The 23,469-nt window shown below is 52.2% G+C and overlaps 11 protein-coding genes across 11 annotated transcripts; 5 read left to right on the plus strand and 6 right to left on the minus strand.

Annotated features, from left to right (window-relative positions):
* Positions 1-100: 100 nt before the first annotated feature.
* Positions 101-1,372, minus strand: P170DRAFT_464232 (FAD-dependent monooxygenase; the record flags this gene model as incomplete). Its single annotated transcript, XM_024852228.1, has 2 exons — positions 679-1,372; positions 101-604 (listed from the first exon to the last, which is right to left on the minus strand). Coding segments are annotated over exons 1-2 (930 nt in total), but the record flags the coding sequence as incomplete, so codon positions are not given.
* Positions 1,373-1,532: 160 nt separating this feature from the next.
* Positions 1,533-3,514, minus strand: P170DRAFT_509297 (putative extracelular serine carboxypeptidase). Its single transcript, XM_024854661.1, has one exon. The coding sequence runs from the start codon at positions 3,386-3,388 to the stop codon at positions 1,664-1,666; it is 1,725 nt and encodes a 574-aa protein (XP_024706587.1). The 5' UTR covers positions 3,389-3,514; the 3' UTR covers positions 1,533-1,663.
* A 1,386-nt stretch (positions 3,515-4,900) lies between these two features.
* P170DRAFT_474831 (galactose oxidase) lies at positions 4,901-5,539 on the plus strand (the record flags this gene model as incomplete). The annotated part of the gene is made up of 1 exon (XM_024853181.1): positions 4,901-5,539. The coding sequence occupies one exon, from the start codon at positions 4,901-4,903 to the stop codon at positions 5,537-5,539; it is 639 nt and encodes a 212-aa protein (XP_024706588.1).
* Positions 5,540-5,969: 430 nt separating this feature from the next.
* P170DRAFT_474832 (uncharacterized protein) lies at positions 5,970-6,333 on the plus strand (the record flags this gene model as incomplete). The annotated part of the gene is made up of 2 exons (XM_024853182.1): positions 5,970-6,087; positions 6,167-6,333. The coding sequence occupies 2 exons, from the start codon at positions 5,970-5,972 to the stop codon at positions 6,331-6,333; spliced, it is 285 nt and encodes a 94-aa protein (XP_024706589.1).
* P170DRAFT_163829 (TspO/MBR family protein) lies at positions 6,279-7,092 on the minus strand. The gene is made up of 2 exons (XM_024842583.1): positions 6,462-7,092; positions 6,279-6,338 (listed from the first exon to the last, which is right to left on the minus strand). The coding sequence occupies exon 1, from the start codon at positions 6,880-6,882 to the stop codon at positions 6,520-6,522; it is 363 nt and encodes a 120-aa protein (XP_024706590.1). The 5' UTR covers positions 6,883-7,092; the 3' UTR covers positions 6,279-6,338; positions 6,462-6,519.
* Positions 7,093-8,138: 1,046 nt separating this feature from the next.
* Positions 8,139-9,022, plus strand: P170DRAFT_425531 (uncharacterized protein; the record flags this gene model as incomplete). The annotated part of the gene is made up of 2 exons (XM_024847643.1): positions 8,139-8,288; positions 8,348-9,022. The coding sequence occupies 2 exons, from the start codon at positions 8,139-8,141 to the stop codon at positions 9,020-9,022; spliced, it is 825 nt and encodes a 274-aa protein (XP_024706591.1).
* Positions 9,023-9,623: 601 nt separating this feature from the next.
* On the plus strand, positions 9,624-10,607 carry P170DRAFT_474835 (nucleotidyl transferase AbiEii/AbiGii toxin family protein; the record flags this gene model as incomplete). The annotated part of the gene is made up of 5 exons (XM_024853183.1): positions 9,624-9,830; positions 9,895-10,092; positions 10,148-10,327; positions 10,460-10,501; positions 10,569-10,607. 5 exons carry the CDS (start codon positions 9,624-9,626, stop codon positions 10,605-10,607), a joined length of 666 nt encoding a protein of 221 aa, XP_024706592.1.
* A 227-nt stretch (positions 10,608-10,834) lies between these two features.
* On the minus strand, positions 10,835-12,575 carry P170DRAFT_353370 (cytochrome P450; the record flags this gene model as incomplete). The annotated part of the gene is made up of 3 exons (XM_024843979.1): positions 10,835-11,459; positions 11,510-12,327; positions 12,381-12,575. The coding sequence occupies 3 exons, from the start codon at positions 12,573-12,575 to the stop codon at positions 10,835-10,837; spliced, it is 1,638 nt and encodes a 545-aa protein (XP_024706593.1).
* Positions 12,576-14,175: 1,600 nt separating this feature from the next.
* Positions 14,176-15,635, minus strand: P170DRAFT_407076 (DUF821 domain protein; the record flags this gene model as incomplete). The annotated part of the gene is made up of 3 exons (XM_024846665.1): positions 14,176-14,627; positions 14,678-15,077; positions 15,192-15,635. 3 exons carry the CDS (start codon positions 15,633-15,635, stop codon positions 14,203-14,205), a joined length of 1,269 nt encoding a protein of 422 aa, XP_024706594.1. The 3' UTR covers positions 14,176-14,202.
* Positions 15,636-18,107: 2,472 nt separating this feature from the next.
* Positions 18,108-19,397, minus strand: P170DRAFT_455513 (SDR family NAD(P)-dependent oxidoreductase). Its single transcript, XM_024851533.1, has 4 exons — positions 19,043-19,397; positions 18,762-18,991; positions 18,612-18,713; positions 18,108-18,555 (listed from the first exon to the last, which is right to left on the minus strand). Exons 1-4 carry the CDS (start codon positions 19,318-19,320, stop codon positions 18,362-18,364), a joined length of 804 nt encoding a protein of 267 aa, XP_024706595.1. The 5' UTR covers positions 19,321-19,397; the 3' UTR covers positions 18,108-18,361.
* Positions 19,398-20,891: 1,494 nt separating this feature from the next.
* On the plus strand, positions 20,892-23,242 carry P170DRAFT_407083 (amino acid transporter). Its single transcript, XM_024846666.1, has 9 exons — positions 20,892-21,432; positions 21,485-21,498; positions 21,544-21,616; positions 21,662-21,993; positions 22,044-22,402; positions 22,469-22,666; positions 22,748-22,775; positions 22,856-22,971; positions 23,056-23,242. The coding sequence occupies exons 1-9, from the start codon at positions 21,269-21,271 to the stop codon at positions 23,140-23,142; spliced, it is 1,371 nt and encodes a 456-aa protein (XP_024706596.1). The 5' UTR covers positions 20,892-21,268; the 3' UTR covers positions 23,143-23,242.
* The last annotated feature ends 227 nt before the right edge of the window (positions 23,243-23,469 follow it).

Raw genomic sequence — 23,469 nt, forward strand, 5'->3', positions numbered from 1 at the left:
CTGTCTTGCTGCCTGCGTAATCACCCTCTTCGTTCTCACTACCTCCCCATCCCTCTCTCCATCTCCATCCCCATCCTCTCCCCCCTCCCCTAACCCAGAAAGAGAATGGACAAGAAACAAGGAAAAACACTCCGCATCCTCAACCCCCATACTCGCGCCCTGCCCGCTCGTGGAAGGCAACGCGTGCGCCGCATCGCCTACAAGAACCACCCCGTGTGCCTCCCACGTCGGCAGAACGGGCGATGTCCATGTCGGATAGATATTCTGCACGCTGAGAGAGGACAGGATGGATTGGATGATTGGGTCGGTCCAGGCGCTGTGCCGGGACTTTAGGTCTGCGTTTATGGAGGAGAGGGAGATGGTTGATGGAGTCGGTGGTGGGGAGGGGTGTGCGTAGGTGGACCACCAGGTTAGGGTGGTGGATGGGGGGGTTAGGGTGTATGGTGATGAGGATACTGTTCCTGAATTGGGTGAGGGTGGAGAAGAGCTGGGGTAGTAGCCGAAGAAGCCGTTGCCGCTGAAGAGGAGGGACATTGTTCCTGGTTTTAGGTGCTCTTTTAGAGAGGGAGACAGGGTTGTGAAGCCGCCGATGCCGATGAGGCCTCTTAGGTATAGTTAGCGTGGTGGATATCGGTATGGCGAAGTAGGTTGGGTAGAGTAGTTAGGGTAGGAACATACTCATATCTCGGTCCATATTCATACTCCTCATCCTCACCCTCTTTAGACTTGGAAAACATCCCCCGTCTCGTAACGCTCCTCAACCCATCCGCTCCAATCACCAGATCCACCTCCACCTGCTCTACACCTTCACCCTCACCCTCAAACTGAACAACATTCAACCCATCAGCCCTTGGAATCACCCGCCTCACCCTCCTATTCACCACATCTTCATCTGGCACTCTCGCCCGCAAAGACCCCCACAGCGCGTGTCGACTACTCGCTATAGTATTCATTCGCAGTTTAGGACGGTTTTCATCCGAGTATTTCGGACCAGACTCCGCGTCAGAGCGAGTGCCAGGGGAGAGAAACGCATCCGGCACCAGCATAGGAGACGACGCCGCGTCCATCTCCGCCAGCAGCGCTCCGCTCTTCGTCTTCATTGCCATAGTACTGATCGCGTACCCTGATCGTGCGATATCTTTGACCAGGGATTGGGAGGGGTCGAGACGAGAGAGGACGCCGAGTCCGTTGGGTGCGAGGGCGAGTCCGCCGCCGATTACTGGGGTTGGGGGTGCATTTGCAGTGGCTGGTTCAGATGAGGGGTCTGGGGAGTGAGGTGTCGCGTAGGCTTCGTAGATTGTGATGCTTTCGATGCTAGTCGGGAGGTGCTTTTTTAAGAAGAGATAGGTGGTGCAGCCGGAGATGCCGCCGCCTATTATTGCGATTTTCATTCTGGGCTTTCTTATGGTGTTGAGTGGGGGATTAGTAGTGGTGAGGTTAGGATTAGGGTTGCGTAGTCGGTGGGATCGGAGATATACTTGAGTTGGGGCAGATGGAGGGATGATAGATCACCGGACACGAGACTCTTTATAGTTCATGTCATATTCGAGTACTTATACGAACGCCACAGCCAGTCATATCCGTTCGTATCAGCATAGATCATGCTCTAACCACGGTTCAGACTCGCTCGGACCCACGATCCATTATCTCCAATAAATATCCATCACTTCAGATCATGTGCAACCCCCTTCCTTAAGCCTGTACTATTCCTACTCTCACTCCACTTCTCCAACCAAACGCCCACAAACCGCACCACCTCCTTCTGCACCTCCTTCACCTCCTTCGGCACAACACCCGTCTGATTCCCCACCACCCCGTTCTGATCCCAATGATGCACCGCCCCGCGCACCCCATCCCACACGTCCTCCGCCGCGATGTCCAGCAGAATAAACGGCTCTTCATCGCTAGACTCGCGCTTGGCGGTTCCGTCGGCGTGCGGCGTCGCGTCGCGCCAGGGGTCCGCCAGTCCGTCGATGATCGCCACGCGGGGGAACGAGAAATCGTACCCCCCGTGCTGGTTGATGTTCTCGACTTGAGGCGGCGTGGTGATTCCGAACTGCGATGGGCAGAAGCTCGAGAGCGCGGGGATGTCGAGCACGCGCGAGATCAGAGGAAGTGTGTCGTTGGGCACCCCCGTGCCGGTCGTGAAGTACCCCCATTCCGTGCACACTTGGTAGCTCCAGCTGGTGCCGGAGGATTTGGGGAGGGGTTTGGCGGTGGAGTTGTTTGATGCGATAGGGTTGGGGTCAGAGTCGGAGGTTGAGTCGAGATCGGCATCCGAGTACGAGAATACCAGCTTATCGAGAAACCCGACGTGGTTGAGGATCTGCGTCACGAACGTCTCGTTCTCCGCGTCGTACCCGGCCACGTCGACAATCTGCTTGATCGAGTCCTCGACCTTCTTGGTCTCGGGATACAGCAGGTCCGTCGCGGTGATGTTATCGCAGTACCGTCTGAACCCCAAGCTCCCGATAGCCGGGTCCCAGTTTCGGCCCTGGAAGTCGTCCAACCCGACAGACAGCGAGCTGGCGAAGGTGACGTCGTCGTACTGCGCGGACGCCCCGAACGCCGTCTTCAGCTGGGAATTGAGCGTCTTGTTCTCGGCGTGGTCGATCAGCACGCGGTCCACGACGTCGATGAACTCCTGCGTCGCGCGGATGCAGTCGCTCGGCGCGTACTGCCGGATCGGCTCGTAGTACTGCCAGTAGTCGATGATGGCCTGGGTTACGCCCGACGACGACACCGCGCCCCAGTACACCTCGGGGTAGAGCTTGCGGAGGAAGGCGACGAAGGCGCCGGCGTAGGATCCGCCGTACGCGATCCAGGGGGTGGACTTAGGGCTGAGATCGACGTGCTCGAGGCCCGGGAGGGTGACATGTTCCGCGAAGTAGGCGTAGTCGGCGAGGGCCTGGTCGGTGGAGAGGAAGCGGATGTTGTCGGTGTCAAGCGAGTCGAAAGGGAAGCTGGAGCCATAGTAGCGGTGCTCGAGGATGACGCCGATGCCGTGATGGGCTTTGGCCAGCTGCGTGACGACCCCCTGCGACAGGAAGGGGAAGCGATCGGTGGCGTCGGTTTCGCCGGCGGCGATGACGATCACCGGTCCGCCCTTGCGGTAGTGGCTGGCGTCGAACCAGTAGCGCAGGCTGAACTCGTCGGAGGTGTGAGGGGCGTAGCGCGAGTCGTTGTGGAAGTGGTCGATGGGCACGGAGAGGTTGTGCTCGGTGTAGGGCAGCGCGCGTGGCGATAGGCCTCTGGCGGTGGATTTATGCAGCTGCTTGATGGCGTGCAGACGAGGCACGGCCAGCTCGAGCGGCGTGTGCTCGAAGGCCTGCGTGATGGCCGGCAGGACCAAAGCCCCCAGCAGACATGCGAAAGTAGGAAAATACATGGTTGCTCGCGGTGTTGGAGGACAGCGGGTCTTAATGCTTTAATAGACCGACGCAAACGTCGATCGGCGATCAACCGGACTCCGGCGAGATTGAAACATCGTCAGTTGATAACCCAATTACCCCACTTGATGAGGACGCAAGGTGCTGGATGAATGGCTGGGGATGGCATTAATAATCCAGTGACTCGAAGCGAGGGATGTTGGCCTTCCTGTTCAGGCAAAGTCGTTCCTGGTGGAGCTCAGGCGAAGCTATCCGGATGGCGTAGCCTATGCAGTGCTAGTGCTGACTGCTCGGATGATTCCATTAGATTGTATCACATCATTCCCTGGTCTGGTTTCTTTTTACCTTTTCTTTGCACTTGCCGGGTTCTCTTCTTTCAGGTTCATTCATTCATTCCAGGTTATGGTATTAGCATTTGGGATATTGACCGAGGTGGATCACTAAGGGTATCAAAGGTATTGTATGACCATTTCCCCTCTAGACACCACTTTCACCGATAGAGCGTTAAATGGCATTCTTCAATTCAATCGTGTAGTAGAGGCAGCCAGAATGCTCATGTAGACACAAACAACCCAGTAAATCATCGTGTGGACCCATCAAAGACAGTCTATGATGCCTATACACCCAAGCCCCTTATGGATGCAGGAAACTAATCCAGACAACAATGTCTGATACTACAGTCAACAAAAGCTCTCTTCTGTTTGACTTCCGACTAGATATTCCTTCCGGACATCCCGATCTCCAGTTTTCCCTGTCAGAAACCCGGATTGTCTCTTCGTCCCGATGCCAAGTCCCTGCGCCTTTGCACGTTGGCTGAGGCTGTAAAGATCGGCGAGTGGGGATCGTGAGGTTTGCTTGGCCAAGACGGTCTATCTTGATCGCTATAGGTTCTTTGAAAACAATTATACAGAGTCATAAATGCAGACATCAGGTAGATAGTCCAGGGTAGTCGGCATCAGGGTGATTCAACTTAAGCGTTTGAGAGGAACAGGTGGAATCGACAAATACTGGACATAGGAGGTTGAGGTGAACGCTACCAACAAAAGTCCCATAAATGCAGCTGCCTTCAGAACGCAGATAAACAGCCGATATCAATCTCATCCACTACTTCCAATAATGCAAGCACGCCGGGCGTAAGGTCGGACACCGAAGCCGTAGGGCAGAGTGCATCGCCGCTTCCGGAGAGGATTCGTCCCGCACGATGCGTTCTCGTCTAGAGTGCAGGCATAGCTATCTGAGATGTCATATCGGGGATCCTATTTGTATGTGGTGAAGTCGAGTATTACTTATTGAGTGCTTTACCACATTGTCTCCCATCTAGATGCGGTTTCATTCCTTCCCGGCCCCCTACGCAGCAAACCACCCCAGCGTCGCCGCCGTCAACACAACCCTCTACTTCCTGGGCGGACTAGTCGACGTCCCTGACGTACCCGGTCTCGACTTCAACTGGGTCGCGTCGGGCCTCTCCTACGCTTACGATCTATCATGATACCTGGACAGATCTACCGCCTATGCCCAACGGCACAGAACGCGGAAGCTCCGTCGTCGGTGTCCATAATGAAATGATCTATCTGGCTGGCGGGATGACCGTTCTTCAAGACGGGTATCAAGATGCGGTGAACATCGTCACGACGTTCAACACGTCCTCCCGCGCATGGCAGAGACTTCCTGCCGCGGGGGCCGAGATCCCTGACAGTAGGCAGCACGCGGCGGGGGCGGTCATCGGGGATATATTCTACGTCGTTAGTGGGCGATATTTCGGGCAGGAGAAGACCCGCGACACGGTGTTTGAGCTGGATTTGACGAGTCTAGAGAGGGGGTGGCGTACGAGTCACGCCCGTATGTCTGTGCCGAGGGGCGGGCTTTGTAGTGCGGCGGTTGGGGACAGGTTGTATACGCTTGGGGGAGAGGGGAATCCTAGGACTGAGACTGAGGTGTTTGATCAGGCTGAGGCGTTTGATGTTGTCTCGGAGCGGTGGGAGCTGTTGCATTCTGTGCCTGTGCCGAGGCATGGGACGCAGGCTGCGGCGTCTGGGGGAAGGGTTTACATTCCGGGCGGAGGGCTGCAGCAGGATGGGAAGAATGTGACGATGAATGGGGTGGCTGCTTTTCATCGCTCGACGGGTCATTTTGATGTTTATTGTCCGTGATTGGGGTTGGATGGGTGTCATGGGTTTGTTTGACGTGGTAGATAGGTTGTGGAGTACGTTCGATGTATCTTATTGCTGTATGTTATAGAATCAGAGTCTATACAGAAGACAAAAAAGGGAACTAGACATACCCTCTAATTTGTAGGGGAGCAACTGGCTGTCCAGCTCACCCCGTCGGGATCTGTAACCCCTGCTCTCATTAAACAGAGTCAATGAAAGCTCTTGAAACAATCAGCACTGACACCAAGTCTTCGAGTACTCAGTCCTAATCACCCAGTCCCACAGACGGTGTAAACAAACGCCATACCAAACCCTACCCAGCATTCCAGGCAGCCCATATAAACACACTCCTCTCAGCACTTCATTTCCATCCAGATCACACCATAACACAAACTATACAATTCTAGAGTCATCCAGTCATCCACCTAAAATGAAACCCACCGCCCTCCTCCTCGGCATCGCAGCGCTGTTCACCTCCGCCGTCGTGGCCGATAAAACATGCACCCCGAGTTTCGATTACTGCGCCAACGAGCTGATGGAGAAGAAGGGTAGGTTTCACCTGGGCCATGAGATCAGGCCCTGGATTCTGAATCGAAAGAATGTATGGTAGGCTAATGAGCATGACAGGCTTCTCGGAAGACGATATCAAAACCTCCCTAAAGGGCAGCGAGTATGAGAACGAGGACTTTCAGAACATTCTCCTTCATTGTATGAATCCCGGGATGGTGGGGCATGCGAAGCTCTGCGCGAGTGGATGTCAGGCGGCGGCGCAGGAGGGGAGTCGCAAGTGTTGATAGACCTGTGGTTGGGGTCGGATTAGGTTAAGAGATCGGTGGAATTGACAGATTCACGATTTGATTTTAGTACAAGTATAATAGTACAGTCTGGATATCATAGACAATCACGAAAGTAGATATCGTACAATTTGCCAATCCACATCATCGAGTACAGCAGGACCTGTTGATTGGATCTCAACTCAATTACTCGCCTCGCTTCTTCTCCTCAATGGTCCAGTTGTTCAACACGCCCACACCCACGTTCAAATACGCCGCAAAGCCCGTCCACAGCGCATACGGCACCAGCATCAGAGCCGCCGTGCGATCATTGTTCCACAAGCTGCCGATCAGCGCCGCCACGTTGCCGCCCAGCAGGACGAGATCCGCCAACGCGTAGCTGGGTTTGCGCAGGGAGAAGAACAGCGGCATCCACAGGTAGTTGAAGACCAGCTGCGACGTGAACAGGGACTGCGAGGTGACGGCCCAATCCTGCAGGGTGGTGGCGGAGGGATTGGCCAGCGAAGGGACGGTGCCGGAGACGGTGGCATGGTGTATGGCGTAGCCCATGGTCGCGTACAGGAAGGTCCAGACGGGCGGGAAGACCCAGACCGGAGGGTAGAAGGGAGGCTGGCGCAGGGATCGGTATTTGCGCTTGGTGCCGCCGCCGCCTGCTGAAGTCAGCGACCGAATAGGTCTAAGACGAATCAATGGACTGACCGTTGACGAGATAGCCGATCAGAGAACCGCCGGCCATCGGGGTCGCGACGGACAGGATGGGCGAGGCGAAGATCGCCTGCGGGAGAGCAATGGACCAGGGCATGTTGTCTGGGGTGTGGAGGAGATTGGAGATCGAGGACGTGGGGATGCGACGGACCTGGTCTTAATAAATGCAGGCTGGATCTGAGGTTTGCCGACCGGCTACGTCATTGCCAAGGCAACCGTAAACAGGGTCGGGGAGGGTCCATGGAAGCGAAGGTGCTAGAAGGGATCAAGTCATGTTCCGGAATGGGCAGTGGAGAGGCCACGACGACAGGAGACATGATGAGTTGTATGAAGATGAGATGGATGAAGGAAGCCAAAGTAAAGGAAGAAGAAAGGAGAGAAAGGAAAGAAAGGAAAGGATCCTCGACGAGAAGCCCGGCGCACGTGTTCTTCCGTGCCGCGCTGCCTCAGGCTTCAGGCAACCAGGCCACCGGGCAACGAGGCAACCGGGCAACCAGGCAACCAGGCAAGAATCGCTGGATCTGGTCAAGGCCGAAGGAGTTGCAATACTTCTCTTTCTTTTCCTCACGTTTTGATCTTCTTTGAAGCTCATCCGATGGTAAATACAAAATCCCTGATCTGAAACCGCCACACAATGCATAATGAGTAGCCAGGATTGGCCCTACTGGCGACATTCGATTCCCTTTACCAAGAAGAAAATGAGAAAAGACACATGCATACACAAGCAAAGAGAGAAAGGGGAACAACGAAAGATGAAGCGGTATACTTTAGAATATAGTAATCCACTTCGTATTCATCCCATCTTCAGTCCAGGTTTCGGCCAGGATTAACCCAGTCATTCTTGTTGGAGTCTTTCAAGTCCACCCATGCATTACGTTACGGTGAGTTCTTTGTCAGTACCTGGCACCCTTTGAGCTGCGAGGAGTGAATTCACTGTCCCCGGGAATGAAGAGAAGTATATCTTCCTTTTTCCATGGTCGCTGAATGATAGCCGGAAGGCCCCTTCCCAGGCTGATCTCTTGACTATATAAACCCACCAGGCTGTCCTCGACGATTGATCCTTTCCCTACCAACCCAGTCTACAAGCAAGATACATCAAGATGGCTGACTTCGATGACACAGATGGACCCCTCACTGATCCACTTCCTATTTTGGCTGAACTAGGCCGTCTTCTGGATGAGAATCGAATCCCGAACGTCGTCGGGTGGAACTGGAATTGTTATCTTTTCGGCGCGGCCGGAGCATCAGAGGTAAGCAGGATAGAAGCCCCCGTTATACTGATAGATTTCTAACTCACGCTGTCCAACAGTCCGTTCAGTTTGTAGTTCCCGACGAGCACGTTCCGGGGGCTATTGCAGTCATTGCCAATGCCGGCCTTGGCCTGACCCCGTGTACGGATGGAACCTGCTTTCATGTCCAGCATAACTCCCGCGCTCCGATCCCCGAGAAACACTTCTATGATGGCATTGAGGACGGCGTAAGGGTCTCGGTTTTGAGAAAGTCGGCCACGTACTGGGCGCTGCCCGATCTTCCGACTCAAGCTCCGGCTGCCGATGATCGGAATTTTATGCTGTCCAATGACCCACGCATCCCACCAGGGGCAGCTCGGGCTACTACGGTTTCTCCGTTTAAGATTCTCACCCAGATCGCTCTTGTGGAGAGCTTGATCCTGTTGGCGTGCCGGGACGCTCGCCAGATGAACCAACACTATGTCTACTGGGAGGCGTACCTCTTGAGCATCCATATGTGTGATCCGAAATACCGCTGGCCGGGGCCGGAGGCCCTTGAACCTCAATTTGGACGTTGTTGGCAGATCTTCTGCAACCCTCCGAAATCGTGGCCAAGACGGGCCATGCAGCAGGCATTTGTGGATCTGCGGGATGAGCTGCGCGCAGGGCCGGGCTTGCCTTCGCCACCTACCATCAATGCTTTTGGGTCTGAGGAGAAGGCTGAGGAGTTTCTGAGGCTTAACGGATCGTTTTGATGGGACTTGTTTCTCCTTTTCTGTCTTTCCGCTCCATGTTACGTAGCAGCTGAAGTGGCTTTGTCGTTGATTCTGTCCTGTGTTTTTCATTATTTCTTTTGTGATATTACGTCCTACTTTACTAGCAATCGCCCTAGAATATGAGGCTATCCATTCTTTTGCGTAATCCCATAATAGTAGCACTCGGAACTATTCTTGTCGTTTCCTTCTGGCCACCATCGCAGTCGTGTGAAATCCAAGTCAGGAGAAGGTCTCCGGCTGCTGGTCTGAGACAAAATGCCACCCTTCAGGCTAAGCCAAAGCATTCTGGTTACACAGACGTGAATCAGGTCCAATTGACATCACCTCCTAGCTTTTTTTTTTTGGAAGACCGTAGAGCTGCTGCCTCATTGGATGTCCGGATATCTCATTCGTCGGGCGCCTCAGCCTGGATATCATGTTTCGGGGGGCACGGCGGAACAAAGAATTTGGGGCAGAAAGGATTCCAATAGTGCTGACCAGCGGAGGTCAAGAGAATATAGCATTCTTATTAACTCCCTCCGGCGCCCTCTCATCCGTTCCTCATCTTCGCCGGTTGCATCGTTCGGCAACGACCACCGACATGGCCGACTATCCTCAGCTCCACGAACAGCGAAGAGCTGTCCGTCGAGTGATTCGTCACCTCAAACACATCATTCGCCTCCAGTCCGACGGTCGTTTCAAATGTCATGACAGACTCAAGGAAATACCAAGCTTGCACTCCCTCAAACTTGTGGCAATTGGCGGCTTTGCCGTCAGATCGTTACTTCCGGTCCCAAGGCCCACCATGGTATGGCACCTAGCTGACAGGCTTCACACCCGGGCAAATTGCAACAAGCTGACTGCGTTAATAGGATGTGGATCTGATGGTAGATTTGTATCCAACAGGAGATGAACTCCCCAAACTACCCAACGGTCTTGCTCAGGCCCTCAAGGCTTTGTTGATTTTCCAATACCCTGAGATCTACAGCCAGGACGGGGACTACTTCCGTGTCAAGATCCAAAGCACTCCAGCCTTGAGAATTAGGGTCGATTTTGTATTGAGCGCGCTGGTAAGTCGACTGCAATGCATGTGGGCCTTTGGCATTCTTCTTGACACCAGTACAGTTGCCGTTTGTCCCTCGTGCCGCGCACCACGTCCTCACCATCCCGACGAACCATATACCGCTGTCCTCCATTTCTGATCTGCTGGCTCAAAAGGTGTACTGCTGCTCGCTGAGACCCTGGCTGGACAAAAGCTTCCAGGATGTGGCGGATGCAGAGCGGTTGGCGACACATCTCGGACCTGTTCGTCTCTCATTGCAGTCCCGGAGGGTCATTAGATGTCACCTGGATGAGATTTTGGAGTATTCAATGTACAACGAACCCTGGTGGAGAACAACTCTTGGAGTTTGAAGGTTGATTGCTCATTTGGAACAGCTTGTTTATGGATGCCAATCCGCTTGGCTGGTCGTCGTGAAGGTATACCTGGGCCTTGCCCGTGTCTCTTTTTTCATCTTCCATTTTATCTCACCGTGATATGTTATAGATTTCTTTCGTCTTCATCCTGCTTCTGGTGTTCACTTAGACGGATTGTGCGATAGACTTCTGCGTTTGGCCCTTCTGTGTCTGCTATTGTTTGGTCTCGTGTTCACCTATCTCTTTTCACTGTTTTGCTCTTCTGCTTATAGACTATAGACCGCGTTGCTTTTCATCTTCGCTAGATTTCTTTTAGAATAGAAATGGATTTCCTATTTACGTCAAATCAAGGTTCGGTCACCCAACCAAGCAGACAGTCTATCTAATCCCCCAACGCTATCTGACAACAGGCCTCACGCGTATCATCAACCGATCATTCCTATCCCCCGGCCTCGTCGCCAGTCTTCCATTCTGCAGAATCGGCTCCTGAGGATCCTCCAATTCGAACTCGAATGCCGCCACAAACGCAGCCACCATCACGCTCAGCTTCGCCCTGCCGTATCCCGATCCCAGACAGTTGCGCGGCCCATGCAGGAACGTCAACATGGCGTAGACGCTCTCCGCGCCGCCTTTCTTATTCACCTCCCCTGTTGCCGCGTCGATCCATCGCTCCGGTCGGAATTGGCCCGCCGTCGGACCCCAGAGATGTGGTGCCCGGTTGATGGCGCCTGGTGCAACCATTACTGGTGTTCCCTTGGGAACTGGACAGTCGAGAATCGAAGTATCTTGCGCGGCGACGCGCGCTGTCAGCGGAACGGAGGGATAGAGGCGGAGGGTCTCATTGCAAACGGCATTCAGGAGGGTGATATTTTCGAGACGCGTTGCGACTTCGGGGTTCTGCGTGATCCAGTCCTCTGGAGAGGCGCAGGATAGGATCTCTGCGCGGAGATCGGTCTGGATGCTGGGATGGCTGGCTAGGAGATAGACAGCCCAGCCGAACGACGCAGCCACCGTTTCGTGTCTTTGGAGGTTAGCGATTCTAGATCATTCAAGTATGGCAGTGAGACTCACCCCGCCGCCAAAATCGACAGCAACTGATCCACCAGCTCCGCGTCCGTGAACTTGTTCGACTCTATGAGCTTCGCCAACAGATCCGGCGAGTCAGCCCCAGTATCTCTTTTCGTCTGCCTATTCTCATCGATGGACTCCTGGCAGAACTGTCTCAGATAGTCAGTCGCCGTACTGTACTGGCGATCCACACGGAACGGAATCCAATCTATCAACCAGCTCAGTCTGCACCAGATCGCGCCGTACAGGAACGTCTTCCTCCAGGTCCCTGTAAACGCCGCGGTGTAGGCCTCTTGAATGGCGACCCGCGACCCACTAAGCGTCTTCAGCTTGCGTCCTAGCCCAGCAGTACCCATGATATCCAGTGTTGTCCGAGTCGCCCACGCATTCATATCCACGACACCACCTGCCGAGTCTTTACCCTGTCCCTGCGCGCCAATCTCACTTGCAATCCCATTTACCATCTCCACACTCCTCCCCAAGTACAACGGCGCCAAAAGCCTCGTATTCCGCAGTGTAAAACTCGGCGTGACCCATCTTCGATGCCGTTTATGGACATCTCCCTCGGTGGTGAGAAGCCCTCCGCCCAAGATGCCGCTCGTGAACTCACGGACCTCGCGTGGTTTCTCGAACATGTATCCTTTTTTGGAGAGGACCTCCTCGAGAGCGGCGGCGCTCGTGAGAAGGAGGTGGTCTGTGTTGAAGAGGTCGTGGAAGAGAATGATCCCCTCGTTGGGCACTTCTCGCATGAACCGGCTGTAGTCTTTCGCGAGGGGCTGTTTGAATCGGGCTAATGCGTGGCCGAGGATAGGGTACCCGCCCTTGGGTGGTGTTAGAGTTGTAGATAGAGGTGGTAGGGGATTGTGAAGCTTACCTGGGCTTTGGGGAGGTGTCTCAGGGGACTGAGGAAGCGAGGGTATATGAAGAGGCGGTAGATGAGCCAGAATGTGATAAGAAAAGAGCTGAGAAGTATTGACGTAGAGGTATTGACCAAGAGGCCCTCGGCTGCCACCTGGGCCCCTCCATCTAGCTCATTCGAGAGATTAGTCGGTAAGTAGGCTGCATCCATTTCCAAGATGTTCAAAATGAGAATATTGAATCAATCCTCCGGTCAACCGAACATGTATTTGACTTCGGACAGAAACCCGTCTAGGGTCCCCTTTTCATTGTCGCACTCCTATACATCGCATAAGCTAGTACAAGTCATCATGTGGCCGAGTAATATGCATGGATGATCATCTTTCGGACCCACTCTGATCGAGATGACATAGGATAATCGCTCCTGAAGGGTTTAAATCATAGTACATATCACATTCGTACGCTAGGAGTGTTTGTAATTATCTTCTCCTCATTAATTAGTGTTTCCGGTGTGTCATAGAAGGCTGCTAAATGGCTAGTAGATCAAGATAAATGTTGGTTAGATCCTAATTATAGCACTGAAGGAGGATACGTCTTTTGAGTGATAATTAGTTGAGTGGTATTTTTTGTTTCAGTATTTATTGAAGAAATTTAACTAATAGTGCAATTCCGACTCAATAATTGTCTACAAGTACGTCCGAACCGGTTTCAGAACATTTAATTCTACGACAAATAAACATACACGGTTAGAGCGTGCAGTAAATGATAGAACATCCATGGCGTGGCTAAATTAGGTAGCCTTCATATATGATTTTAATTCCAACTTACTATTATCACTGTCTGTGTAACATTGGATATGCAGAATAAGGCCTATGACATAATAGCCTATGCGTTGTTCCTTGCAATGTACGCTACATGTCTGCGCCGTATAGTTTCTTTCTTATTTCCATTTTATCCCTAACACAATAACTAGATGCTAGCCTGACCCATTCAGTACCTAAGCCACCTTAATAGCTTCGTGTGTGTTCGGGGTCTTTTAACTGCGCTCTTTAGCACTCTAGCCATTACCCAGCGACATAAAGCTTTAGGGGATATCGATTAGGGGGGTTGGTTATTCCTTTCAGTGTGGTTCTAAATAGACATATCAGATACTCCTTAATATCGCGATATGACTTGTCCACATATCCATGCAGATGAACAAACCTGTTGATCTCGATCTGTTTATCGAATGAATTTAAAATGTCAATCCTTCATGGGCTACCAACCACTGTTTGGAGTAGCCATTGCCTTGATTTAATCATCCGATCCCGGACATTTTGAGTTGTTGAAGGAGAATTGTTCTTGTATATCTGCCGCGAACATTGGTTGTAAGGCCTGCCACGTGTGAAGCCATTTAGAGGTCTACCAGCAATAGCATGTATAAGAACCGGTTTATGGTCGAACCATGGCCACAGATAATAGTATTGTTGTCAACTTCGACCAATAAGGCCTCCACTAGTCACCTGGGAGCCGGATCACAATTCTTAAGAAATTTGGAATTCGAACGGTTTCGTTATGGCCAGAAGAAAAGGTCTATTACCATAGCAACCCCCCTACCAAAATACTCCGTATCTCGTTCCCTATACCCGCGGAATTAACACATTCACCCCTAGCAGGATCTGCAGCCACAAGTTCATATCGCCACCATTCTAATATCTCCTCATAAGCCCACTCATCTGCAGAGGTGGAATTAATGTTATTGGCTTCAGGTCATTCTTTTATTATGGATCCATGCATTGACTTTTATTGGGTATATTCTATAACGCTTAAACAGAACAAGAAAATATTTGCGCAAGCTGTCATGCCGAATATGAACCTGAAAAGTCCATCATCGCCTTACTGTCTAACAAAAGAAATGATTCGAAGCGCAGGCCGTCGTCTGCGATTGTGGAGGATTGAACATCCTGGCTGATCTTCGGCGACGCTGATGTCCACCCATCTAGCAGCTTGCGCCAGTAGCATGTTTCAGCTGCCGGGGTGAGGTATCGATCTCGAAAGGTGGCCACGCTGTTGTTGGCGATTCGCTCTGAGAGTGCTGGGTCGTCGAGCAGATGTTGCATCTTGTCTGACAGGTCGGTGAAGTCCCGCTCTACCTCGACGAAGTTCTGGTCGGGCCCTGAGGAGACGAGGAGGTAGTGGTGGTGTTGGATGAATTGGAGCTTGTGTGCAATCACAACGGACATGCATGCTTGTCGGTATTTCAGCGACGCGGAGTATGATCGTCCTGTTTAGCTATTAGTCTCAAGCGCCTCAACGACTGTTATACTGACATACCTTCAACGTGGGCAATATATCGATATCGACAATGATCCTCCATCGTCATGAAATTGTCCTTCCGCCCCCAGTCCAGCTCCTTGACATCGCCCCAAGGCTTCCCCCTTGCTGCCTCCAACAGTCCTCGTCGCATCTTCGCCGCAAAGCTCAGCTTCCCTCGCCACACTAACTTCGCCTCCTTCTCGTCCCACGGAAACTCGTCTTTCTCGCGCCGAACAACCCGGTCCACCACCGCGTTATACGGACCGATTGGCCGATCCGTATGTCCGTTGTTCCACGACCAGAAGCCGAAATCCGGCATCAGCCAGACAGACTCCTCGTCGGGCTTCCGGGCCAAAATCCAAATAGGGTAATCCGGTCCAGCCACATCGTCCAGTCTGTCTTCGACGGAGAAGACGAACTCTGTCGAAGGCACTGCTGCGCCTGGGTTCGTGACTAGTGACCGGTGAATGGAGCTCAGGGTTCCTAGGATCTTGCGGCGGTGGTCGTCGTTGTGAGCGCGCGTGGCTTTCACATACAGCTGCCCGTCGACGATGGCGGCCCGCGCCATACTATCGACGAACTCGATGTCGTCGAGGTCCTCGGTGGTGATTCCGCCGCGCGACTCCCATAGCCCTTGGGCACGGTTGATGTCTTCGAACAGCCCTGGGAAGAAGCCCTGGCATTGCGCGTCACTGAGGGAGAGATTATGTGCGTCGTAAAGAGGGTTGTATTTTCGGTTCTCTTCTGGAGAAGATGTCGGTGCGTCCGCAGAGCAGTGCAGACAGGTGTCGCATTTAAATTCCAACGACGTTTCGCACGCACAGTGACCAGCGGGAATCAACTGATTCAGTAACGTCGGGACATTGTCTCTGTCTGAGTTGACGCCGAACCAGAGGCCCCAGACAATCAGGCCGACGAGCGCACAGGCTAGTAGATAAAGAACGTAGAGACCTCGAAAATGAAGCCTATTGAACATGATGATGGAGGAAAGGAGTGACATGTTCGTTTGGGTAGCAGGGTGAAGGTGAAATTGTCTACTTTTCAATCGCCCCCAACATCACGTACCACTCGTAAACTAAGCGGTCCCGCGCCTTTTTCCTAGCGTGACACAAACCGCCCTCTACTTCATGACGCAACCCGCTCGAGAGCCGCAGTAGCAGGGTTTGTGATCGCCGGTGAAACAAGACGATCGTGGTCCACGTTCACCGTTCATTGGCGTGCTGTAGGGTGTAGAGGCCCCGTCCCTTTGGGCGTTGCCTAGCCAGGCAAGGATACTGCTTGGCAGGGCCAATTCCTCCAGAGACTGCCCTGATGGGGTATGGATTAGCCCTGAACGAGCGGGCGGGCGGTTGAAGTGGGCGCGATCGGCGTGTTGGTTGGCTGTGTCCCATGTTTGGGGTTTCCAGGTTCAATAATGCTGCCTGCCATGTGCACCGGCCGCGATTTGGCAGGACTTGCTGCTAATTTAGGGGCTTTTATAGGCTCCCTCGGGTGTTTGACTCCACTACGGTCCATTCCTAGTGTCTGGTGTTGGTTGGGGTCAGAACTCAGAACATCAACTCAGCCACGCTGTGTAGGGCGGAATCTTTGTCTGAATAAGCTTAATATTGTCCTGTCTTGGGGTGACTGTTTCATGTCCTGTAGCACATGTTCTGGAAGGTGTCAACTTCGCTAGCCTTGCTTAACATGTCTCAATCCCCCCGAGCCCTATCCGACCGAAACTAGGACATCAAACCTTTCGCCCCCATGTCATGAGATAGCCATTTCACAAACTAGTTCGAGTAAACAAGCACTTCACGATCATGCCAAGCCTTTCGATTCTTGAATCTTGATGCCTAGCATGAGTTCTTAACTTCTCCGTACTCACTCCGTCCGCGGCGTGTCCGTAGTCCCCACTACCCTGGCGTGATGGGTGGAGTTATCAGATTCTGTAGCTTAGTGCTGGCGCTAACGCCATCGGGAGCTATGTCAAAACAAGCGTACAAATCGGGAAGGTGTTTAGTCTTCATATCGCTTCTTGGCTGGGTTTGATCTCCCACCGTTTAGATGTGGGTTGTTTAGTCGATTGGACAAAGCTATAGATGCATCTAAGGTATATTGCGGCGCAGTAATGTCTCACCAATGCAGCGTTCACTTCATACAGGGTCCAAAGACATGGTCCGTAGATTTCAGGCAGCACAATATCAGTTTTCAATGGCAGAATTTTCACTCGCGAAAGTCTTCGGCCGTCGGACATCGCTATATTGATACTGCAATATATCGATGTTTTGCGGACTCTACTATCCGGTTTTATCTTCCGTTTGATTTCGGTGTTTATCTCAGTGACCTCAATCAGGCATCGCATATCGTAAACGGCCTGTGACTGAATGACAGGTCAGAGATTTGTCCAAATGCTATGTGCTAAATCTCCCTTCAGTTCTGTGCGCCATTTCCGGATTCTAGTCGACAGTATAGACCCCATCAATGATAGACCCTAGTGCAGGCAACGCCATTCTCTCGGTGGGTCTATCCGAGGTTTAGATCAAGCATTATATATCGCTTCTTCAACAGAAGCTTTGGGCAGTTCTACTGGACCCCGCATATTCCGTTATGAGTCTAGTTTTCTGCCCCAACAGATCGGCGATTATAGCTATCTAGATTACCAGGCAACTACATAAATCTGTTTGTGTATGCAAATTCTGACGCACCCATCCACACTAGGATCGCGACGTAGTATTCGATTCCTATCCTCACCGACTCAAGCATTCAGCCCAACAAGGCCCACGAGTCTTGATTTGCTGGAGACTAGTCAACCAGACCATTATCTCGTATACTATAGCTTGATGGAGTAATTTAACCGATTTTCTCCTCACTGAAAAACCCCTGTCGTGCTTGCTAGATGAAGCAGGTGCTCTTTTGGCGGGTCACCGGCTTCGATTCTACGATCCTGTTCCGGTTGAGTCCTTGTCTATGCCGTAGATTTCGAGAAAGTCAGCCGTTGTTGTTTGATCGATAGTGGACTGTTGGGCCTGTGCTATCTGGATGGTGTGGCGTGGTTTGCGCATGCCGGTGGATATCACCATACTCGAACTTCGTGATTGAACGAGGACTATTTGATTGCATGATGCTTAATATTTCGGTCTGTTCGGGTGGCCTTTCCCTTTGTTGGTATGACAACGGCTGATTCATGTTTGAGGTGTTTCTATGGTGATTCACGATTTCTACCAGTAATGGGATCATAAGAAGAATTAGAACTGTTACCTTTCCGGGCTTTCCTTGGTTGTAGATGGGATTGTCTATTGGTGGTAGTCTACAGGAAGTTGTCGTAATCCCCGGTTTGCGTGGGATTTGCTTTCCCACAGGGGCTTCATGCAATGTGCTTGTGACTGGAAGGGTTAGAGCCAACGGTCCTAATTCAGGTAGGAGTAGAGAAATATTCACTAGGAGTGCGGTAACTAATCAGACTTTTCTTGACGGCAGGAAAGCAGTCACACTGCCATCGATAGACGACAATCAACGATATTTCCGCAATGACTGCAATATAGCAAATGTGTTTAGGGCTTCGGAAGTCACTGTGTCTGTTTCCTGGGGCACAAACCCACTCCTGTATGCCCATCCCTCCATGAAGCCTCAATCTGACGTTTAAACTTACCTTAGGTTCCTGTTCAATTCCCTCGCCTTCGAACGCCCTTATCTGCATTCGATTGTCATTCCGAAGTCATCCTACATTGCCGTATATCCCCCGTCCACTGGAACACACGCCCCCGTCATCCAGCTCGCGTCCTCGCTCGCCAACACCACGGCCATCCGTGCGATATCATCCGGCACACCGAGTCCCTTCAAAGGATGTTGTTTTTCCAGACCCTCCCAATCCAGCAGGTTGTCATCCGCTCCGCGGAGTATTGCAGTCCGAGTAACTAGTTTGTCAGTCTCTTTGAACACGGACCTGCTTGAACAATGGAAAGAGGCATACATCCAGGACAGATGGCATTCGCATGGATGCGGTCGGCGGCATAGTCCAATGCCACCTGGCGCGTTAAGTTGCTGATGGCCCCCTTCGAGGCACAATACGATGCTAGTGCTAATCAGCTGGCTCTGGGCTAGGTCAGATCAAAGAACCCACGTGTTATCATCGCCCCGACAATCCCCAATATCGAGGACATGTTTATGATCCAGCCCCGATCGCCTGATTCATGGGGCTCTTGTTTCAGCATCTGCGCTGTGCCGTATTTGCATCCGAGGAAGACTGATTTCGCGTTCACGAGCATCGTCTTGTCCCACGCCTCTTCGTCGGTTTCGTGCACCTTTCCTGGTCGGCGGCTCTCGATTACTACTCCGGCGTTGTTCACGAGTCTAGGGACTTCAATATACTGCTGGAACGGTGGTTAGCTGACAGGAACCTACATATCCAGACGTCCGAATTCCTTCACAGCTGCTTGCACCATTTGCTCGACGGCCTGCGCATTGCTCACGTCTGTCGTCACGAAGATGGCTCGTCCGCCACCTCGCTGGATGGCCTCGTGGGTCGTGATTTCCAGCTCTTCGGGGGCATCGGACCGTGCGGTCGGCGATAGATCCGCACACACAAGGAAGGCTCCTTCATTGGCGTAGCGGATGGCAATGGCTCTGCCAATCCCGGAGGAGGAGCCGGTGACGATGGCGACTTTCTTGTCCAGACGCATGTTTCCAACGGGATAGTGCTATGCCTGCTTCTTTATTCGGAAATACTTATGCCTTTATACTAACAGACTAATTGGTATGTTGTTGCTGCGGGTTGTACAAGACGAATAGAAGAATATTCCGCTTATACATGGCCAGCGCTGTGATACGTCACCAGATCGTCATCGATCACGGAGGCTTACCTCGTATTTGGTGTCAGGTGTGATGAGTGCGCAGCACTGACCTCTTATTGAGACTGTTGTCTTGTCCTAGAGGAATGCTGGCAGTGATATGGCAGTGGTTACTTCGGAGTATATCACCGCCACCCAAGAGATTACCCTTTATAGTAGGGATCTTCTATTCTACAGCGTCCATTTGGTCTCGTTTTTCAAGGGGTAGCAGTTTGATTGAACATGGCATGTTTTTTCTTTCTATCACTTTCGATAATCTCTTCTTGTTTTTTTCTCTTTTTTCCCCTTCTTTCTTTTTGCCAATTGCGCATAAAACAAAACGATGAGTGTTCGAATATATAGTTCATTACAACGATCGCCCGGACCAAGCACTCTCTATTCATGTTGGCATGATGCGCTGATCTCAGACGCTACAACCATTAGCTGTAGCAGCTACATGCCGCCTGAACATGAATATACTTAGCATGATTCGACATGCGGCTATCGACTGGTTATGCAAGGAGTTCCTATCCGCTCCCGTCACATGGCCATACACGTCATGACTTCATGACATGTCAAGCAACTCAACGTTGACGATGATTATATATTTCCACAGACCCCTTGCATCCCCCTACGTTCCTTGAGCTCTTGCTTGTTCTGTCGCCAGTTATACTACATCACAATGTCACAACTAAAGACAGAAGTGCGATACGCCTCGAAGTTGAAGACCATGTCCTCGGAGCGGTCAGTGACCTCTGCTTTAACTTTCTACGGGCGTGTTGATCTTTCGGTTGGGCTCTTTTGGGGAACCAGAATATTATTGTCGATGTGAATGGTTACCAAATGCCTATATGGTGAACGACTGGTTATACACCGACAGTGCCGGATTGCTATAGGAAGAACTGGTCCCCCGCATCGGACAGATGGAGTTGCCTGTGGCGAAAGATGGACACCCAGTCACACCGTCCAACTTTATATCATCCCCAGAGTCAATATGATCAATGCATCCCACGTCGAGGTGCGGAGAAATGCGGTGAGCCTGCAAGATGCCGAGCTCCCGAGTCGATAAGCTGCCTCCAGATCCAGCAACTCCCCACTAACAGAGCTTTCTTATCACACAGATAACCAGAAATCCGAATACACCACTCCCACTGGCCAGAGCATGCACTGACAGAAGGAAATCAATAATGATAGAATAACAGAAACCCGCCCGGTTGCATGGGTGCCTCAGGCCGCGCGGACTTCCGCCGAGATCCTCCTGCAGCACCAATCAGCGTCCACTGGAGCATCGGTTAACCGCGGATCGCAGGCAAAGCTTTCCAGCGTGGAGTCGAGAGGATCTATTCTGTTACTCAATTGCAACGACCATGCATTCCCATTGGCCGCGGTGGGTCTCGCAGAGCTTGACTTTCTGTGCGTGTAGACGAATTCCATCGCCATGCATCTACGCCGCTGCGGGCTGTCGATCTGAATCTCGCGGTGCGCTGGCTATATGTTATGTAGCCGATGGTATATCTGTAGTAATTGAGAGTATCTAAAGGCCGAAATCGCTGTGTTCTGGACAGAGACTTGGGAGGCGAGGTTTCATTCAACGGCGATCCCCAGATATCCAACATCTCGGAGAGACATACCGCACGACCCACTGCAGGAAATTTCTGCACGAACGACCCTTCTCGGAGTAGCTAGCTTTTCTTCGACCTGGTGTCATCGTCTCCGTCATTGTCATTGCCGTTGTCACTGTCCTTTGTCCATTTGCGCCCTCCCTTGACATCGACTGCCCCGTTCCTCCACCGTGATCAAGATGAGATTGGACGGCGTCAACCCCGAGGTCGATCCCATCGATAACAAGCAGGCCGAGAAGGGCGGTTACGAGGATGACCTCAAGGGCCAGCAGGACCCGTCCTTCGTTGACCCGTTCGGCAACGAAGAGACCGCGGAGGTCAAGTACAAGACGCTGAAGTGGTGGTATGTCATCTTCCAGCAATGGAGTGTTGATGTTGTGCTAATAACACGCTAGGCAATGTGGAATGTGTATGTCGATGCGCAGAAGTACCTGAATCCAGCTAATCCATGAAGTCATGATCGCCGAATCCGTCTCGCTCGGTGTCCTTTCGCTGCCAGCAACCTTGAACGCTCTGGGAATCGTTCCGTACGTCTTCTGCCTTCTATATCATCGCCGTCGCTAACAGCTCAGTGCGGTCATCCTCATCGTCGGCCTCGGCGTCCTCGCCCTCTACACCGGCTATGTCATCGGCCAATTCCGCCAGCGCTACCCCTTCATCCATAACCTGGCCGATGCAGGCGAGATCCTCATGGGCCGCTTCGGTCGCGAGCTGTTCGGCCTCGGCCAGATCCTCTTCTCCATCTTCATCATGGGCAGCCACATTGTCACCTTCACCGTCATGATGAACACCATCACCGACCACGGCACCTGCTCCATCGTCTTCAGCGTCGTCGGCATGGTCATCTGCATGGTCCTGTCTCTGCCGCGGACCATCAAGAACATGACCTACATCTCCGTTGCCTGTACGCCGACTCCCTCACCCTGCCCTAACATACGAGCTAATCCCCCCCAGCCTTCCTCAGCATCTTCTCCGCTGTCATGATCACCATGATCGGCGTCGGCGTGCAGTACAAAGGCGGCGAGAACATTACCATCACCAACGAGACCAACCTCTACCACGCCTTCACCGCCGTCACCAACATCGTCTTCGCCTACTGCGCCCACGTCGCCTTCTTCGGCCTGATCGCCGAGATGGAGGACCCGAAAGATTTCCCCAAGGCGCTGTGCCTGCTGCAAGGCTTCGAGATCATTCTGTACGTCGTCGCTGCGGTCGTCATCTACTACTACGTCGGTGACGGCGTCGCGTCTCCGGCGCTGGGGTCTGCCGGGCCGGTACTCAAGAAGGTCGCGTATGGGATTGCGATTCCGACGGTATGTCCCTCCCTCACCTTTTATCTACCGCGAGAACTGGGCAATTGGATGGTGCTAACTAGACAGATCGTCGGAGCCGGCGTCGTCAACGGCCACGTGGGTCTGAAATACATCTACGTGCGCATCTTCCGTCGCTCGGGGCGCATGCACAAGCGGGATCTTCTGTCCGTCGGATCCTGGGTCGCCATCGGTCTCAGCTGCTGGATTATTGCGTTCATTATCGCCCAGGGTATTCCGACTTTCAACAACATCGTTAGCTTGATTGTATGTTCTCCAGTCCCTTTTCTTTGCCTCTGTCTGTGCCAGAGGTCGCCTAGGCGAGATGATGCTAATATTATACAACAGAGCTCGCTGTTCGCTAGTTGGTTCACTTGTATGACCTCTTTTCCTTCCCTTTGTTTCGGCTCATTCCACTTCGAGAAATGAGATACTAACCGGGTAATGATCATGCAGACGGACTCAGCGGCGTCTACTGGCTGCACCTCAACTGGGGCCGATGGTTCTCGTCGCCGCGCAAGACCTTCCTGACGATCTTGAACATGCTGATTGTGCTGATTGGCGGTGCTATTGTATGTTCCTCCTCTTTTTTCCCTTCCCCGGTTTTTCCTACACCACCATGGATATAAGGTGCAAGGAACTAACGAACGATGTAGTGCGGTCTCGGCCTCTACGTCTCCGGCAAGGCGATCCACGACGATGCGTCCAAGACGAGCTTCTCGTGCGCGAACACGGCCGATTAGAGTCTTGGTGTTTGGATATAGATTTGGATTTAAATTTTGTTATGATGCATGGCACATGTTTATTTGATATATATTATGTTGGTTAATGAGTTCGTTGGCGATAGATTGTTTGGTTTTTGATTGTATAGGTGCTTCGTTAGGTGTATGGGAGTGGATAATTTCACTACACAGTTCAATTGAATAAATGGAATATACTGAAGTATGTAGACTCGGTCTTGTGAGTGGAGGTACAATGACTAGCCAGACAATGTAATTAGTCCGTACTTAACGAATGGAATATGGAGACTCCCAAGGTAGATCTAATCAAGGCGACTACGATAACTTCTC

This window comes from Aspergillus steynii, assembly GCF_002849105.1.
Source record: "Aspergillus steynii IBT 23096 chromosome Unknown P170scaffold_3, whole genome shotgun sequence".
Classification (NCBI taxonomy): domain Eukaryota; kingdom Fungi; phylum Ascomycota; class Eurotiomycetes; order Eurotiales; family Aspergillaceae; genus Aspergillus; species Aspergillus steynii.

Coding starts and splice junctions, on each gene's coding strand:
- P170DRAFT_509297 (XM_024854661.1), bottom strand. CDS start 3,388: ATGTATTTTCCTACTTTCGCATGTCTGCTGGGGGCTTTGGTCCTGCCG.
- P170DRAFT_163829 (XM_024842583.1), bottom strand. CDS start 6,882: ATGGGCTACGCCATACACCATGCCACCGTCTCCGGCACCGTCCCTTCG.
- P170DRAFT_455513 (XM_024851533.1), bottom strand. CDS start 19,320: ATGCGTCTGGACAAGAAAGTCGCCATCGTCACCGGCTCCTCCTCCGGG. Junction 18,992..19,042: donor GAATTCGGACGTCTGGATAT/GTAGGTTCCTGT, acceptor TGAAGTCCCTAG/ACTCGTGAACAACGCCGGAG. Junction 18,714..18,761: donor TGTCGGGGCGATGATAACAC/GTGGGTTCTTTG, acceptor GATTAGCACTAG/CATCGTATTGTGCCTCGAAG.
- P170DRAFT_407083 (XM_024846666.1), top strand. CDS start 21,269: ATGAGATTGGACGGCGTCAACCCCGAGGTCGATCCCATCGATAACAAG. Junction 22,403..22,468: donor ATGGGATTGCGATTCCGACG/GTATGTCCCTCC, acceptor CTAACTAGACAG/ATCGTCGGAGCCGGCGTCGT. Junction 22,972..23,055: donor TGCTGATTGGCGGTGCTATT/GTATGTTCCTCC, acceptor CGAACGATGTAG/TGCGGTCTCGGCCTCTACGT.